The following is a 17,841-nucleotide window of genomic DNA, read 5'->3' on the forward strand; positions in this document are numbered from 1 at the left end:
CAACGTGGTCAGCGGTGACGATGAAGTTGTAGCCCGATGCCATAGTAATAGCCATATACTGCCATTTCAGTGGGTCTACCCTGAGTAGGGCTAACATTGGATGCAGCAACCCTCTATTGCTTTCGCTGCAATCCCTCTGGAAAAGCTTTCCCTCAAAGTTGTTGAGCTTCCTGGAATTCACCACTTAAAACAACAACAACCCACAGGTTTGTTGCAAATGTTGGCTTGACACTTTGCTGACTCACCATAAGCCAAATTTATAAGGGCTGGGGTCTGTCTCTTCCCCTACACACCAGTTCAGCCCCAAATCGTGCATTCCTCCACCTTTTACACAACCCCAGAGGCTCAAGCCAGCGTCCCAGCAGAAGCTTCCTTGTGTTGCAGCCTCACAGATGGAGCAAGATCAAAGGAACCTCAAGCAACTTCTGTCATTCCACACAGCATGAGAGGCAAGGATTCGGCTGCCCAGCAACCACTGCCCCGCACAGTCCTTCAACCAGAAGAGACCACCTACAGACAAGGTTCATTCATTCCCAGTCTCAGACCTGCCTACATCACTGAAATGCATGCTGCACTCTGCATATGGGGAAAGCATGGCAAAAGACAGGTCCCTTCCAACACTAGGATTCTATGGCAGCTGGAAGGAGAGGAGACCTTCATGATCAAGGTGTCTCCCCTGCCAAGTAAGGAAGGAATAACCTTGTGAAGTGAAAGGATAAGAAAGAGGGATTTATATCTGGATGCTAGGATAGAGATGACAAGAAAAACAGGAAAGCAGGAAGACACAATGAGAGGTAAAGGAGGTGCTGTGGGATTGGTGGAAGTCAATGTTTGTTTTTCTTTTTAGTGTTTATATTATTAACTTGTAAGATATGGATTTGTGCTTTGTTTGTTTGTTTTGAATGTCGGTTTTTGTGTATTGTTATTTTTTGATATTTTTCGAGTTGTTGTTGTGTGGAAAATACTAATAAAATACAGTGGTACCTCGGGTTAAGTACTTAATTCGTTCCGGAGGTCCGTTCTTAACCTGAAACTGTTCTTAACCTGAAGCACCTCTTTAGCTAATGGGGCCTCCCGCTGCTGCTGCGCCGCCAGAGCACGATTTCTGTTCTCATCCTGAAGCAAAGTTCTTAACCTGAAGCACTATTTCTGGGTTAGCGGAGTCTGTAACTTGAAGCGTATGTAACCTGAGGTACCACGCCGGCTACAGCAGAACTAATGGAGTGAGGTCGCCAGACTCTGACTCCTGTGTGCCTTCTCAGTCTGCTGTCCAAGGGCTCAATGAGGACGGGAAACTTACTAAGTCGCTCTGATACTTTTTTTCGGGGGTGGGGGAGAGTGTCACAGGGGTCAAGGTGCTTACTGTTAAAGGCCGACAGAGCCTCATCTCTTGAGCACACACTTGCCCAGGGACTGGTTCCAGTCCGGGGTTGATGAAGGGGGATGGACGATGACAACTCCCCTACTTCTGACATTCCTGTCACATTCCTCCTCAGCATCATGCTAGCCCCACGGCCACCACCTACCTCCTGGAGCGAGGCCATGCGACAGCCTCGCCACTGCCCCCCCCCAGCCCATCACAAAAGCCTCTTTATGTCTTGCCTTCCCCCTGTCAATCAGGCCTCTTCTGGTCCTGATGCTGCAGGCTTGCGGGTGGGTGGGTAGCTGGCCAACAACCACTCACCCCAGAGCAGCTGGAAGGGGTTGTCCCTCGCGCTCGTGGAATGTGAACACTCAGCATCAGGGCCACCCCTGTGGCCAAGATCCCAGCCCGCCAAGAGGGACGGGCGCCAGTGGCCAAGTGGAGTTAATGAGCAGATCTCCCTGATCTTCTGTTCCCTCCCTTTCCCCCCCCCAAAAAAAAACCTGGGCCCACCGCAAGAAGCGCTCTGCGGCTGTCTCGATTCCGCTCTCCAGCTGCAAGACCTCCCTAGACACGGTTCCCATGACGCCTGGGAGGCAGGCTGCCTGGTCTAGGGAGGAACGTCATCTGGCCAGCATTGCCGCTGGCTGAAAGTGATGCTCTCCCTTAAGGCAGGGCTGGGAGAAAGAATGTAAAGACCCAAGAAGGACCCTGCTGGGTCAGGCCAATGACCCATCTAGTCCAGCATCCTGGTCTCACAGTGGCCAACCAGATGCCTGTGGGAAACCTGCAAGCGGGATTCGAACACAGGAGTCCTCTTCCCCTCCTGCGGATTCCAGAAACTCGTACTCAGAAGCATTGCTGCCTCCGACTGTGGAAGCAGAGGACAGCCATTGCGGCTGGCAGGAGTGCTAGAAACTCAGATATGTAAGCTAGGCACCAAATGGCTCCTTAAGCCAGGATTGCAGTCGCCAAAACGGAATGCCTAGTTGCCATTTTTGGCCCAGACAGATACAAGTCGTATTTTTCAACAACAACAACAACAATTTTATTATTTATACCCCGCCCATCTGGCTGGGTTTCCCCAGCTGCTCTGGGTGGCTTACAAAATATATAAAACATAATAAAGCATTAAACATTAAAGACTTCTCAATACAGGGTTGCCTTCAGATACCATCTAAAAGTTGTATACAGTCATACCTCAGGTTACAGCCACTTCAGGTTGCGTTTCTTCGGGTTATGGACCGCCGAAACCCAGAAGTAACGGAATGGGTTACTTCTGGGTTTCGGCGGTTGCGCATGTGCAGAAGTGCTAAATCGTGCTTTGGGCATGTGCAGAAGCACCGAATCACAACCCGCACATGCGCAGACGCAGGTTGCGAACGCTGCAGGTTGCGAACGTGCATCCCGCACAGATCACGTTCGCAACCAGAGCATCCACTGTAGTTGTTTATCTCCTTGACATCTGAAGGGTGTTCCACAGGGAGGGCACTACTACTGAGAAGCCCCTCTGCCTGGTTCTCTGTAACTTTGCTTCTTGCAGTGAGGGAACCGCCAGAAGGCCCTTGGAGCTGGACCTCGGTATCCGGGCTGAACAATGGGGGTAGACACACTCGTTTAGGTATACTGGACTTCAAAAATTTAGCACCATTTAGGACTTTAAAAGTCAGCGCCAACACTTTGAATTGTGCTCAGAAACGTACCGAGAGCCAATGAATATCCTTTAGGATCAGTGTTACATGGTCCCGGCAGCCATTGCCGGTCACCAGTCTAGCTGCCGCATTAGTTGCAGTTTCTGGGTCACCTTCAAAGTAGCCCTATGTAGCGCATTGCAGTAGTTCAAGTGGCAGATAACCAGATCATGCACCACTCTGGTGAGACAGTATGCGGGCAGGTAGTGTATCAGCGAGTGTACCATGTGGAGCAGGTAGACGGCTGCCCTGGACACAAAACTGACCTGCGCCTCCATGGACAGCTGTGAGTCCAAAACACGACTTTTTGGCTCCTGAAATGCATTCTGATTGTGCAGATAAAATATCATGGGTAGAATTCTATAGGATGTGTTGCTAGTACAGTCATACCTCGGGGTTACAGCCGCTTCAGGTTGCGGGTTTTTTGGGTTGCGGATTGCCGAAACCTGGAAGTATCGGAACAGGTTACTTCCGGGTTTCAGTGGTTGCGCATGCGCAGAAGCGTTAAATCGTGCGGGTTGCGAATGCTGCAGGTTGCGAACGTGCATCCTGAAGGAATCACGTTCGCAACCCGAGCGTCCACTGTATGTGGAAACAGTCAAGATCCAATGATTCCCAGGCATGAACCTGCAGATGGTGGAGGCGTCAGGTGCCATCCTGGAGCCCGGGCATCTTCACTTGGTCGCAAGTGGCCAGTAGCCAGGTGCAAAATGTGCCTGGCACCTGGGTAATTTCAAACACTGGCTAGTAGCCACCAGAGCAGACAACTTTTGTTCCTAGGATTTGGGGCAGGGGGAAGAGATGACTATTAAAGTGCCTTAAATGTATAGCATGGATATTACCTAAAAGCACATGCATGATGCAGCCTGCGCCATTTTATTTAATTGAAGTATTTCTATGCCACCATTCATTTACAGAGGAAAAAAATGCCACCAAAGAAAATCACACCGTAAAAAAACGTAATGCTCAGTAAAAAATCTAACTCATCAGGAAAACAACCAAGGCATTCAGGGGAATGGCTGTAGCTCAGTGGCAGAGGATTTGCTTTGCAGAAGGTCCCAAGTTCAATTCCCAGCATCCCCACATAACGCTAGGAGAGAAGCCTCTCTGAAATCTAGCCAGTGTCGACAATACTAGACAGCTAGACAGACCAAAGGTCTGACTCAGGATACACACAACCCATTTATCTGGCCCTGTCAAAAGCGACTATGGGGTGCAGCACTCATCTGGCTTTCAAGCTGAGGGAGCCGGCGTTTGTCCATAGACAGCTTTCCGGGCCATGTGGTCAGCATGACTAAACCACTTCTGGTGCAAGGGGACACCGTGATGGAAACCAGAGCGCACGGAAACACCTTTTACCTTCCCGCCACAGCGGTACCTATTTATCTACTTGCGCTGGTATGCTTTCGAACTGCTAGGTAGGCAGGAGCTGGGACAGAGCAACAGGAGCTCACCCTGTCGTGGGGATTTGAACTGTCGACCTTCTGATTGGCAAGCCCAAGAGGCTCAGTGGTTTAGATCACAGGGTCCTTTACCTTTACCTAGTAGGGCTTCCACTCTCCCCCTCCATTTGATTGCAGTGTTTACTGAAGGCCAGAGCGGAACCCCCTTGAAACGCAGCAAGCAGAAATCAACATATATGGCTGCAATCAGCTTGGTGGTTCAGAAAATTCCGTAGCCCGACTCCTGCATTGCCATCACAGGCAAGTGATGGCCCAGAGTGAGCCAGGATGCTCCACCCCCAACATTATCAGGGCAATGCCTATAATTAGCTGTGGTCATTCAAAGAGTAGGAAATGCTTCCTTTCCTGCCTCCACATTCTTTTCCCCCTCTCAACCTGGTGCAGCAGACTTAGTAGCAGGAGCCCAGAGCCTTTTATCAGCCTGGGGGCTGCATGCTGGGAATTGAGAGTGGGCAGAGCAACAGGTATAAATGTCTCCCTTTGTACACCAGGTTGGTTTCTAGTGCTACAGACTCTCTGTCCTCCATCCATCCGTCCAAGCAAGCAAGCAAGCATCATCATCAGGCTTCAAGGACACAGCCCAGCCAGGCAAAAACACTGGAGGAAGGTGAAAGGCAAGGCTAGGGAGATTCCCAGGGGCCAGATAAAGGGGAACAGAGGGCCACATTTGGTCCCTGGGCCTGAGGTCCCCAATTTCAGTGTTAGAGGCTGCCCAGGCTAGGAACGCCAGCATGGTATAGTGGCTAGAGTGTTGGACTAAGACGCGGGAGACCAGGGTTCAATCCCCCGCTCAGCTTAGAAATTCACTGAGTGACTTAAGGCCAGTCACTGTCTCTCAGCCTAACCTACCTCACAGGGTTGTTGTGGGGAATAAACGAGGAGGGAGAGAACCATGTATGCTGTCTCAAGCTCCTTGGTGGGATATAAATGTGACAGATACAGTAAATAAACAAAGAGCAAATGACACCTGCATTTGGACATGGGCCACCCTTCCTTAACTCGCCTTGTTGTTCTCTGTCCATTGATGCAGGTGTCCTTTGCTTTATTTATTGCTTGCCAATGTTGATAGCAAAATCTTTGGAAGCGCCCTTTCACCAAGACTTGCTACCCCAAAATACATGTCACAAATAAGGATGGCAGAGAAATTTGATCCGGTTCGTGTTTTGATGCAAGCCTACATAGCTTGTACAGTGGTACCTCAGGTTACATACGCTTCAGGTTACATACGCTTCAGGTTACAGACTCCGCTAACCCAGAAATAGTGCTTCAGGTTAAGAACTTTGCTTCAGGATGAGAACAGAAATTGTGCTCCGGCGGCATGGCAGCAGCAGGAGGCCCCATTAGCTAAAGTGGTGCTTCAGGTTAAGAACAGTTTCAGGTTAAGAACGGACCTCCGGAACGAATTAAGTACTTAACCTGAGGTTCCACTGTACTTCCCAAGCCAACGTGGGAACCAAAACTACAGCTACTCTTTGCCATTTATACCTAAATTCAGTAGCTAGATTAGTCATTACCCTGCAAGACCTGCAATATAGATTAGGAGTGCTCTAAAACTATATTCAAAGTGGGGGTGGGGAGGTCCTATCATTTCACCATTCCTTAATTTCCTTCACTGCAAGTATAAAAGTTATGATAACTTTTATATGGTTATTAAAACATGCCTTCAGAACTAGCCCTAACTTCAGAGCTAACAAAGCACAATTAACTTATGGAATTCACTGCCACCAGACCCATTCATGGCCAGCAGCCCAGGTGGTTTTCAAAAGCTGGTGCAAATTCACATAGTCTGAACACATCCATTACTCTCTCCATCCTGGCTGGCTGGTATATCGTAGAATTGCAGAGTTGGAAGGGGCTACGAGGGTCATTTAGTCCAACCCCCTTGAAATGCAGGAATCCTTTGCGCAACGTGGGGCTTGAACCCACAACCCGGAGATTAAGATTCTCCTACTGTGCTGATGGAGTTGAGCTTGCTTTTCTCCTCCTCCCTGCCCAGCCCTTTCTCTGAATGTGCCCTGTTGTTTCTCATTTCATTTTTATTTCTTATGCTATTTGTTTCCTCTATTCGCTGCCCTTCCTCCACCAGGGTGGCAACAACAGCTAAGACAATAAATATCAGTGAGGGAGGTTTGCAGTTCAATGGCAAAGCGGCCGCTTTGCATGCAGGTCCCACATTCATTCGCCAGCTCCGTCTGCAGATGTGGCAAGGAAAATATTCCCTGCCTGAAACCCTGGAGAGCTGCTGCCTGTCAGTGTGACCATCACTGATCTACAAGGGCCAATGACCTGCCTCAGTACTGAGGCAGCTTCTTGTATGTTTTGTTCATTAGGCATTCTGGAAACCTTTATGCGGAAATAACATGACTGTGTGGCATAATGGCTAGAGCATCAGACGACGACCCGGGAGAGACCAGTCTTCCAATACCTACTTGGGTCTTCTTAGGCCAGTCACTGCCTCTCAGCCTAACCAACCTCACAGGGCTGTTGTGGAGGGTTACATAAAGCTGCGAAGGGGGCATGCATACCACCATAGGTGCCAACTCCCTGGGACCCTGAGCACCCACAAAATTCCACATGACGCACCCACAAATTTTGGTGCCAGGGCCATGCACATTGCATGACGCCCACAGCCCCAGGCACCCACAGTCGCAGAGCCAAGCCGGCACTCCTGCACACCACTTTGAGCTCCTTGGAGGAAAAGTTGAACCTATGAATGCCATAAATAAAATGGAGCTCCCTTGTGTAGGAGCAGTCTATCCGCAAAGAGATAAAGCAACAGGGCTTGCGAGCTTCCCAGAGGCATCTGTCTGCTGGGAAAGAAGGATGAATTAGATGGGCCTAGCCCAAGGAGCTCTGGGCATTAAAAAGCACAATCCGCATTAAACCCCCCGGAGTAACCACACGCCCGCCTTACCTCCGATTGGCGTACTGGAGCCCAGCGCGGTTCCAGGTGCAGCTGACCGGCGCCGGGAGCAAGCAGCAAAGCCAAAGCGCAGCTCGGAGGCAGCCCGGCCAGCGCCGCCGCCTTCTCCCTGCCGTCTCCATAAAGAGCCGCGGGGCAGCTGGAGAGCCGGCCAGTCGCCCTCCAGGCAACCGTGTTTCTGTTGGCGGGGAGAAGGGGTGGAAAACCTCCCGAGCGAGCCGTGCGCCCTCCCCGACGCGCAAAAGGCTCCCCGGCTTAAGGAGCCCTCATTGAGACGCCCAGCCAAGGCAACCGCGGGAGAGGAAAAGTCCTCCGCTTGGCAAAGGAGAGAGAGAGAGAAACAGAGAGAGAGAGAGAGAGAGAGAGAGAGAGAGAGAGAGAGAGTATGGGTGGCTCCGTGCCAAGCCCAGCCGGAATAAATCCAGGGGTTTCAGCCAAAACAGAGCGAGGAGGGGAAAGAGCTCAGCTGCGCGCTGCTGCTGCTTACAAGCTGCAAACCCCAAATAAATAGAAGAAGGAATGAGATCTATCTTTTAAAAAAGAGAAAAGAAAAGCACGGGAGGAGAAAATGGCATTCAACTCCTTTCTCTCCGCATCCAGCTAGGCTGCAGGAGGGCGCTGATCAGCTGCTGCGCGCGCGTGCAAAAGCGTGCAGGCTGCGCCGGATAGATCAGAAGAGCGCAAAAGTAGAAAAGGGCCTCCTCTTTCCTCCTCCCCCACATGCTGGAGGGCCCCGGCCGTGGGGAAGGGTAGCCTTCCAGGGGCTGGATTTCCAGCAGAGGCGTGGGGGAGAACTTTGTCTAGCCTGAAACTCTTAACCCTTCCCACTTTTGGTTCAAGGTGCCTCTGTCTTATTTGCAAAATATTTTATTTGCAAAATATCTTATTTGCAAAATACGTTGCATATGCAATGCAACATTATCTATACATTTCACCTGCAGATCTCTCCCCTTTTCTCAAGCCCCCCCCCCCACCTTCGACTAGATCAAGGAAACCAGAGAGAGAGGCCGAGGCTTTTGCAAAGGGTCCCCTCCCTCCTCATTTGCCCCCTCCCCCTGCTCAGTCTTTCATGTTCAAACCCTGGAAAAGTTCCCCTATTCACTCTTGGCCTTGTTAAGCAGAAAAAGAAAGGACTTAGGGGGTGGGGTGGATGTGTTGAGATCACACACACAAGACCGGCTTTTTTCAGGAAGCCAACGTCTCTCCTCTCTCTCCCCCCCCCCCCCGTTGCCAAGGAGTTGCACCTCAAAGGAGGCCTTTACAAAGCGGGGGGGAGGCAGATTTGGCATGTCATAAAGGGCAATTGTGTAGCACCCCAAATTTGCCCCCTTTCCTTTGTGTGGGAGACACAGCGAGCTGCTCCAAGAGGGTACCTGCTCATAGGAGCTGCAAAAAGAGCCGGCAGTGTGCGACCCTTGTTTAACCTGTTATATATATTTTTTCACCTCTGTGGGAGAAATACAGCTCAAAGGAGGACATCTCAAGGGTGGGAGAACCACCAGGGGGAAAGAGAAGGGTTGAATTGCCCCATCATCATTATTTCTCCACTTAAGTTCAGTAAAACTTACCCAGGGAAAAAAACCCATTCACCAGTTTTCCCCAATTTGGTTCACTCCATAGGTTTTGAAGTACAACTCCCATCATTCCCAGCTGCGAAATCAGCTGGGAGCTGCAAAACCTGGGAGGCATTTGAGTGTGTGCTGCAACATCTTTCTCTTCTCTCTCTCCCACACCACATCATCTTCAGGGCAGGATGCTGTTCGTCAGCCCCCTAACCTGCTGCCTGGAGCATGTGCTACATCAGGGGGTCAGCAAACTTTTTCAGCAGGGGGCTGGTCCACTGTCCCTCAAACCTTGGTCCACTGTCCCTCAGACCTTGGGGGAAATTAATGAATTCCTATGCCCCACAAATAACCCAGAGATGCATTGTAAATAAAAGGACACATTCTACTCATGTAAAAACACGCTGATTCCCAGACCTGCTGGATTTAGGCAGCAATTGGGCCGTATCCGGCCCCTGGGCCTTAGTTTGCCTACCCATGTACTACCTCTTGCCCTCTCCTTAATCTAGGCTTGCAGTGCCCCCCACCCTCAGATCATGCAATGCAGCTGCTTTGTGGTGTGTGTGTGCTAAAGTGACTTAGGGACAGTTTCTGGCAGTCCTGGGTGGAAGGAACATCATCACAGCCTTGGGGGTGGGGGGACAGTTTATGGAGATGCACCAATGGGTGGAGGTTGGTACTAGGAGCAGTTGAGGTGCCATCTTGCATGGAGATAACCTTGTGCGTTCTTCTATGGGAGCAGTGCATGAAGAGCAGGGTGATTTTGCCTGGGAAAGGCCTTTTGCTGAGCAGCCAAGAACCCCATTTTGTTCTGCTTCCTTTGCTCTCTTCATTCCCTCCCACCAGGAACAAGAACATCTTTATCTTCGGGGGAAAGGAGCTCGCCAGCGCCAAAGTCACTGGGGGCTGTTGAGATGACTCTCATTCATCACTCTACCTTGTAACAACTCCAAGAGCCTTGTTGTCTCTAAGATCTATGTGTGTCTACTCCTGTCTATCTACATGTGATGTATGGGCATGTGTATTTATATATACGTATATACGCACACACATAACATATATGCACTTGATTACTTTTTTTCTAATTCAGCAACCTCAACCAAATACATGCCCAGAAGGACAGTGATATATATGTACTGTGCATGGAATCAGACTCCAAAAGGAGGGTAGCATGTCACAAAGCAGAGGAAAACACCCATCGACAGTGCAGCATGAGTCCACAGATGCAGAAAAGGACCTCATTGACCTCAATGTTTACAGTCCCCCCATGTGTCTGCATTTGTTGTTGTTGTTTAGTCGTTTAGTCGTGTCCGACTCTTCGTGACCCCATGGACCAGAGAACGCCAGGCACTCCTGTCCTCCACTGCCCCCCGCAGCTTGGTCAGACTCATGCTGGTAACCTCGAAAACACTATCCAACCATCTCGTCCTCTGTCGCCCCCTTCTCCTTGTGCCCTCCATCTTTCCCAACATCAGGGTCTTCTCCAGGGAGTCTTCTCTTCTCATGAGGTGGCCAAAGTACTGGAGCCTCAGCTTCACAATCTGTCCTTCCAGTGAGCACTCAGGGCTGATTTCCTTCAGAATGGAGAGGTTTGATCTTCTTGCAGTCCATGGGACTCTCAAGAGTCTCCTCCAGCACCATAATTCAAAAGCATCAATTCTTCGGCGATCAGCCTTCTTTATGGTCTGCATGGGGTTGCCATATTTCAAAAAGTAAAAACCAGGACACCCTGAAAGTTGTTGAACTTTTTTAGGAAAACCTGAAAGTTGTTGAGCTGCTCTTTTTTTGTGTGTGACAAAAACGCCAAGAAAACAAAGCACCACATTGGTCTTGCTTCATTTAATGAGCTTCTGTCATGTCACCTTTTACAGCAGAACCTCAGTTTTTGAACAAAATCCATTCCGGAAGACCTTTCAACTTCTGAAACATTTGAAAACCAAAAACTGAAAGCGGAAGCCTCAAGTCAATAGGGAAACTCAAAACGGAAGCTGCGTTGGACATTCGGGTTCTGAAAAATTTTCAAAAACCAGAACATTTACTTCTAAGTTTTCGGCATTCGGGAGCCGAAACGTTCAGAAACGGAGCCGTATGAGAACCGAGGTTTGACTGTACTCAACATTTTAAAATAAAATAAAATACTTACCTCCCCCCACTTGTGATTCCCAGCAACTTGCATTCAGAGACATACTGCCTGAGACAGTGGATTGGAAACAAAATTGGGAAACGGAGAGAATGAAATTGACGTCCATTTGGTGACACAACAGTTCCTGGACTTTAGAGTGAGGAAAAGGTTGACTGGCCCAAGGTCACTCAGTGAGCTTTATGGCTGAGTAGAGATTTGATCTCCGGACTCACATTCCAATGGTTTCACACTCTAGTCCAATGCTCTAACTATTGCACCACGGTGATACCCAAGGGTAAGAGACTGAAGCATGTTGAGGGATAACAAGGAAACAAAGGACATCTTCATAATAAACTCAGTGTGAGATTACTGGAAATCCCTAGATAACTTTTGTCCACAGATGAGGGATGTAGTGTAATACACCTAATATGTAACTCTGGCCATAATGTCGATTTTGGTGTCTGGTTGAAAAAGCTTCCCCAGCAGCATCAGACAGCTCCCCAGCACTGGTACAGAAACTCTCCAGCTGCACATAACAGTGGTAGCAAAGGAAAGTCACCTTCTGAAGGTCATCCATCATTCCCAGCACTCTTCCTGTGATCACCTCAACCTGTGCCCCAGCTCCAATCTGAATTAAGAGCACTAGAGTGTGTACTCATTTAAGGAGAGACAGTGCCCCCCAGTGGTTAATACAGGAAGCCAACTCAGCCAAAGGTGGCCAGGGATGGCCATTCCCCAAAGCACTACAGTACTCACTCAATGTTCCCTAAAAGCAGGATTGCCACATTCTTTCTCATGTGTATTAATAAATGCTACATCCCCTCCTAGACACTGTGCAATTCTTGCCTGCAGGAAACAATGTCAGGCTTGGGGGGGGGGGGCAGGTGGGGGGGGGCTTGTGAGGAAGCTGGGGCATATAAGGCCCACTGGCTGGATGTTCCCTATCCCTGCTTCAAGAGGACCTCCATGCCCTCGAAACTTTTGAGAACTGATGACTTCTGGTGTCATGGAGTGGCTTGGATGCAAAGGAGTGGTGGGGGCACCAGCTGGGAACACCCCCCCCCCAAATGAAGTAGGCTCAGAGCCAGGGGGTTGGTGGTAGGAGGACAACTAGTGGTCAGAGGGAGAAGAAGGAACAGAGTTGGGGGGGAGGTGTCGGAAGCTGAAGAGGCAACAGGGTTTAGTGAGCAGGAGGAGTCTGTGGCAGAGAGTAGTACAGCCTCAGAGGCGGGAGAGGAGGGGGGCCCAGGAGACAAAGAAGAGGCAGGCTGCTGAAGAAGCCAGGGAGACTCCCCACATGTTGCGACCAGCTTCCCTCTTCCCTGGTCTTCCAGAACCAGAAGAGGTATGAAGAGGGCGGAACAAAGACAGACAAAGCAAGGAAGTCTCAGGTTGCTTGGGGACGACCCAGGGAAGGAGGAAATTTAGAGAGCTATGGGAAGGCAGGGACCTTTGGTCCTTGCAACTGCCTCACTGCAGCAAAATCTACTGGGAAGAGTTGCTGTGCTCACTAGGCCTGAGCTGCTTTGTTTCTCTGAATCAAGAGTTAAGTTCATTGACACCTTGTGAGTTATTGCTGGCCTGCTCCTGTCTCCTGCCTTGGAAAGTGGCTGGAAATCACAACTAGGGAGATTGCTGTTGCGCTTGGTTCCTACCTGTGACTTCCTGTAGGCATCTAGTTGGCCGCAGTGAGGATGTTGGACTGAACGGGCCTTTGACCCATTCGAAGCAGGGCTTTTCTTACATTATTAAGGAGCATCCCTAGTTCATATATAGCTTCAGTGATCAGCAGCAGGAACAAAGTTTTCATGCTCATAACACTCAAACTCAGAGTCAACTGAGAGCATCGTTTGGTAGTAGGTTTTGTTGTTGTTGTTGTTTAGTTGTTTAGTCGTGTTCGACTCTTCGTGACCCTATGGACCAGAGCACGCCAGGCACTCCTGTCTTCCACTGCCTCCCGCAGTTTGGTCAAACTCATGCTGGTAGCTTCGAGAACACTATCCAACCATTTCGTCCTCTGTCATCCCCTTCTCCTTCTGCCCTCCATCTTTCCCAACATCAGGGTCTTTTCCAGGGAGTCTTCTCATGAGGTGGCCAAGGTATTGGAGCCTCAGCTTCAGGATCTGTCCTTCCAGTGAGCACTCAGGGCTGATTTCCTTGAGAATGGATACGTTTGATATTCTTGCAGTCCATGGGACTCTCAAGAGTCTCCTCCAGCACCATAATTCAAAAGCATCAATTCTTCAGCGATCAGCCTTCTTTATGGTCCAGCTCTCACTTCCATACATCACTACTGGGAAAACCATAGCTATTTAAATAATAATAATAATAATGGTAATAGGTTTAGGAAAGACAAATGTGAGTCAAGTCAAAACTCAACAGATGAAGTTTGCCACAGCTGCACCTGTTGAATGTTGGCTTGTTTAGCAGCTACAAGGAGGAAACTGGAATATGCAGGAGCCCAGCCAAAATAAAAGGCGACCACTTTCTGATAAATGTAGAGCTAGCATGGGCTAGGCTGTTCAAAGACAGGAATACTATAGGCAAAGTACATGAACAGCTCAATAGGTGGGAGTTTTTTAGCCTGCCTTGCAACTATCAACAAACTCCTGGCAGGCACCCAGGCAGAAATTTTGTGTGAAATTGTGTGTGAGAGACCGATAAGTACATGGGGAGGGGATGAAGGCTGGGGAACCCCTGTGGAAGAAAGCCCCCGATATGTCTTAGATTGTTTATGTATATAATTTAGCTCAATTAAACTAATTATGGCATGCTCATTTCCTTCAGTTTTTCAGCCAGTTGCCAAATTCTGGTCTCCAGATCTGGCTACCTCTGATTGCAGTGCACAATCCCTCATTGTGGAAAGAGCTCCGATGTTCTGGGGACGGTGCCAGAGGGCTCGCAACTCAGATGAACACCTGTGTTGTCTGTAAACATCGTCTGGCAGCGTCTGGAGGAGGATAGGCTCACAGGGAGCATCTCACGCCCCACATCCATCGGAGATGCATCTCAGTCAATGAGTCCTTCATTTATTCCCCCACCCTTTTGTAATGGTTGCTTGGAGAGGGGAAGGTTCATAGCTCAGGGGTAGAACAGCTGCTTTGTATGCATAAGGTCCCAGGTCCAGCTTCCAGTGGCATCTCCAATTAGGGCTAGGAGAGACTCCCTGTCTGAAACCCTGGAAAGCTGCTGCCAGTTTGTGCAGACAGCACTGAACTAGATGGGCCAGTGGTCTGATTCAATAGGAGGCAGCTTCCTCTTTAATTCAGCTCTATATTTTTAGACTAGCATCTTAATTTATTTTTAGATGAAGGGCAGTAGCTCAGTGGTATAGCACCTGCTTTGTATGCATAAGATCCCAGGTTTAATCCCCAGTATCTCAAAGTAGGGCTGGGAGAGACTCGCTGCCTGAAGCCCTGGAGAGCTGCTGCCAGTTAGTGTTGGCAGTACTGAGCTAGATGGACCAATGATCAGACTCGGTATAAGGCAAGTGTTCCTGTATTCCTAGGAGGAAGGCATTTTTCTTGGTGAAAGGCTGTAACCATCCGCACGATAGTTTAAAAGCAGTTTCATACCACATCAAACAGTCACAGCCTCCTGCAAAGAATCCTGGGAACAGTAGCTTCTCCTCCTTTTTATTTTTTTCTATTTTATTAAAGTAAATCAAACAAATCAATGCAACCAAAACATCTGCTTTCTCTACACCATGCACTAAAGCAGCAACCCTCTGGATGTTTTGGACTACAACTCCCAGAACCCACCCCCACCAGCCCAAAAACTATAGCCCAAAACATCTGGAGTGTTGACCTTGGCAAAGGCTGTCTTAGAATAGAACTTCCCCAATCATCTTCTGTGATTGCACAGATCAGCAAGCACCCCTTATCATAGCTGTCAAGCGTCCCTTATTTGGCGGGACAGTCCCTTATCCCAGGGCCATGTCCCGCTGCTGTCCCTTATTGATGATGTCCCTTAAATAAGCTACTGAAGGTAATGGGGCCCTTTCTATGTCCAGCTGTCCTTTGTCAACAACAAATTGTTGCTGTTTTTGTGTGTTGAATATATGCTATATGGTAATTTATAGGACCTAATAGGTATCTAAAGCCATTTGCACGCAACAAAATATGTATTTTATCAACGTAATTGTTGATCCCTTATTTTGGCTGCTGATCCCTTATTTCCGAGGCTGCTGGTCCCTTATTTTCAAATCTGTAGGTTGACAGCTATGGCCCTTATCTTCTGCAGAACACAATGTGAACAACAGCCTTCTAGGGCTGGGCCCTGCCTCGCACTAAGGTTGCAGTCCATACACTCTGGACTGGCCTGTATTTTTCTGTTATCCTTGTGTATGGGCCTGGTTCTGCCAAATTTATAGGGCATGGGTAATTCTCTTTTGCTTCAGTATTAAAAAGGCCCGGCCATTTCATGCCCTGTGGAATGTATTTTATATTTTCCTTTCCTTTCCACCCCAGTCGCGAAGCAAATTCTCACATACCCTGCTGCGGGAGGTATTTGGGAGAGCTGAGCTCTGCAAATAGGGCAAGGTGCAGTGAGGAGTCAGTTCCTTTCATCTTATTTTCTTTTCGTCGAGTCTCCTGCAAATCGGCGCAAGAAGGAAGGGAAAGCAGATGGTGTTTATTACGGCGGACCGAGTGCGAGGAAAGAAAAGCGGGGAGACAGGGGGAAAGAGCATAGCCCGTCCTATTGTGCTCTAAATTAGTTGCAGGCTGATGGCTGGGCTGTGACAAATTCCATATGCTGCCGGGGCGCATTGTTGTGGGAGAAAGGGTGACAATTTATCGCCAGCCAAGAGGGACAAAGGACTTTGCAGAGTCGAATGCCACTTTCATGGGATTATGTGTGTGTTGTGTGTACGTGCGTGTATTATTCATGTGTGCTTGCATGTACGTAAGAGATATTTGTGAGCTGAGTGGTTTTGGAGTGGTTTTCACAAAGGCCCATAATGGCCAACAGACTTCCATGAGAAACAGCTTCCCCACCATTATAGAGCTCCCCAGTCCAGTCATGTTTTGCGTCAGGAGAGGGCGATGTGAGTCCCCTGCTAGGTTTAAGTAGGGTGGACCTGAAGCGCCACAGGTCAGCCTCATGCTCTTATTGAGTGGCCCTAGATTGTAGGCCAAAATGGGGCAGTCATGTTTGTGGTCTGCACATCTTCCTGAAGTGCATTGTTAAACTGGAATTCCAGACCTTCCAAGTGTCCCTATTTTCCAGGGACAGTCCTGGATTTACAAAAGTCACCCCAGTTTCTGATTTGATCTCGGGTTGGGGGGCGGGGAAGGGATAGCGGGATCTAAGAAATTTGCTATAAGGACGTATGGATCTGAAATTCCAATACCATGCTGAAACGCTGTACAGTGGTACCACAGGTTACATACGCTTCAGGTTACATACGCTTCAGGTAAAGACTCTGCTAACCCAGAAATAGTGCTTCAGGTTAAGAACTTTGCTTCAGGATGAGAACAGAAATTGCGCAGCGGCGGTGCGGGGGCAGCTGGAGGCCCCTTTAGCTAAAGTGGTGCTTCAGGTTAAGAACAGTTTCAGGTTAAGTACAGACCTCCGGAAAAAATTAAGTACTTAACCTGAGGTACCACTGTACTGGAGGAAAGGCCCCTTGGGAATTTGGGACTCTGCATGAAAAAGTGTGGAGCAGCAGCGGCTTCAAGGTTTTCATGACAATCCTGGCATTTTCAGGGCAGTTGGAGGGTATGATATGGATGTCAGAAGGTAGAAAGCTTGGAAGCTACTGTGTTAAGCTTGGTGCCTCCCCCTCCCCGATGGGGCTGCTGATGGTAGGGACCATTTTGTGCTCCTGTTTTTGTTTTGTTTTTCTCTCTTTCAGATGCAGCAGCCATTCTGTATTCTGCCACCCCGCACAGCAGCCATTTTGTGACTGGCGCCCATGCCACCCTCTCAAAATCCATAATGTGTCCAGTGGCCCCAAGCTTGAACCTGGACCGTGGCCTTCATAAAATGTATCTTCAAAGGTTTTCCATCTTTTATCATGTCACGAGTTCTGGTCCAAGAATACAGCTGAGGGTGGTAGCCTTGGGCCCCTCAAATATATGACAGGCTTCCTTCCTGTATTTTCTGAGCTCTTTCCCAAGGATAGAACTCAGTTTTTAAGCCCAAAAGCTCTATGCCGGCTCCCTCGGCCAGTAAAGCGAGATGAGCGCCGCAACCCCAGTCATCCGCAACTGGACCTAATGGTCAGGGGTCCCTTTACCTTTTAAAATCAGAAATATATAGCAAAATGTGCGAGAGGAATTCTACCAAAGTTCCTCAGGAGGAATGAAGCCACAGAAACACACATCCCATCGTATATCCTGGTCCTGCAAAGTCTCAGGTGTGATGACCAATTTGTTACTTTCATTTGATTGAAAATAGTTAATACATTAAAATACTTGTTTCGTTAAAATGTTTAGAAAGCTCATATGGAGACTCTGGCTTCTTCACATTGATACACCTCATTCAGTTGTGCAGCTGGCCAGAAAATCCTTCTTTTACATCCTTTACCAACCTGAAATCCTGTTTTGGACTATAAAGAACTATCGGTTCTGACCATTGTCTGTCTGTCTGGGAGAGATGTGGTTCAAAACATGTGGAGGGCATCTGGCACATATTTTTGGTCCTGATGTGCTGCAATGGCCTTCCATGAGAGAGCTATGCCTGGGTCCCTTCCTATTTTTACACAGGCCCTGT

The 17,841-nt window shown here is 48.9% G+C and overlaps 1 protein-coding gene across 5 annotated transcripts in view; it reads right to left on the reverse strand.

Annotated features, from left to right (window-relative positions):
- Positions 1-8,302, reverse strand: part of EMID1 (EMI domain containing 1) — a 66,605-nt gene extending 58,303 nt beyond the window's left edge. For 2 of the 5 annotated variants that reach the window (XM_079956881.1, XM_079956883.1), the window contains exon 1: positions 7,432-8,301. In XM_079956881.1, the coding sequence (XP_079813007.1) occupies positions 7,432-7,562 (131 nt within the window). In that variant the 5' untranslated portion in view covers positions 7,563-8,301. Of the gene's footprint in view, positions 1-7,431 lie in introns of all 5 variants that reach the window. The other 3 variants (XR_013833780.1, XM_079956880.1, XM_079956882.1) reach the window with 3 other exon arrangements.
- Between the last annotated feature and the right edge of the window lie 9,539 nt (positions 8,303-17,841).

This window comes from Podarcis cretensis (genome assembly GCF_951804945.1).
Source record: "Podarcis cretensis genome assembly, chromosome: 16".
NCBI lineage: Eukaryota > Metazoa > Chordata > Lepidosauria > Squamata > Lacertidae > Podarcis > Podarcis cretensis.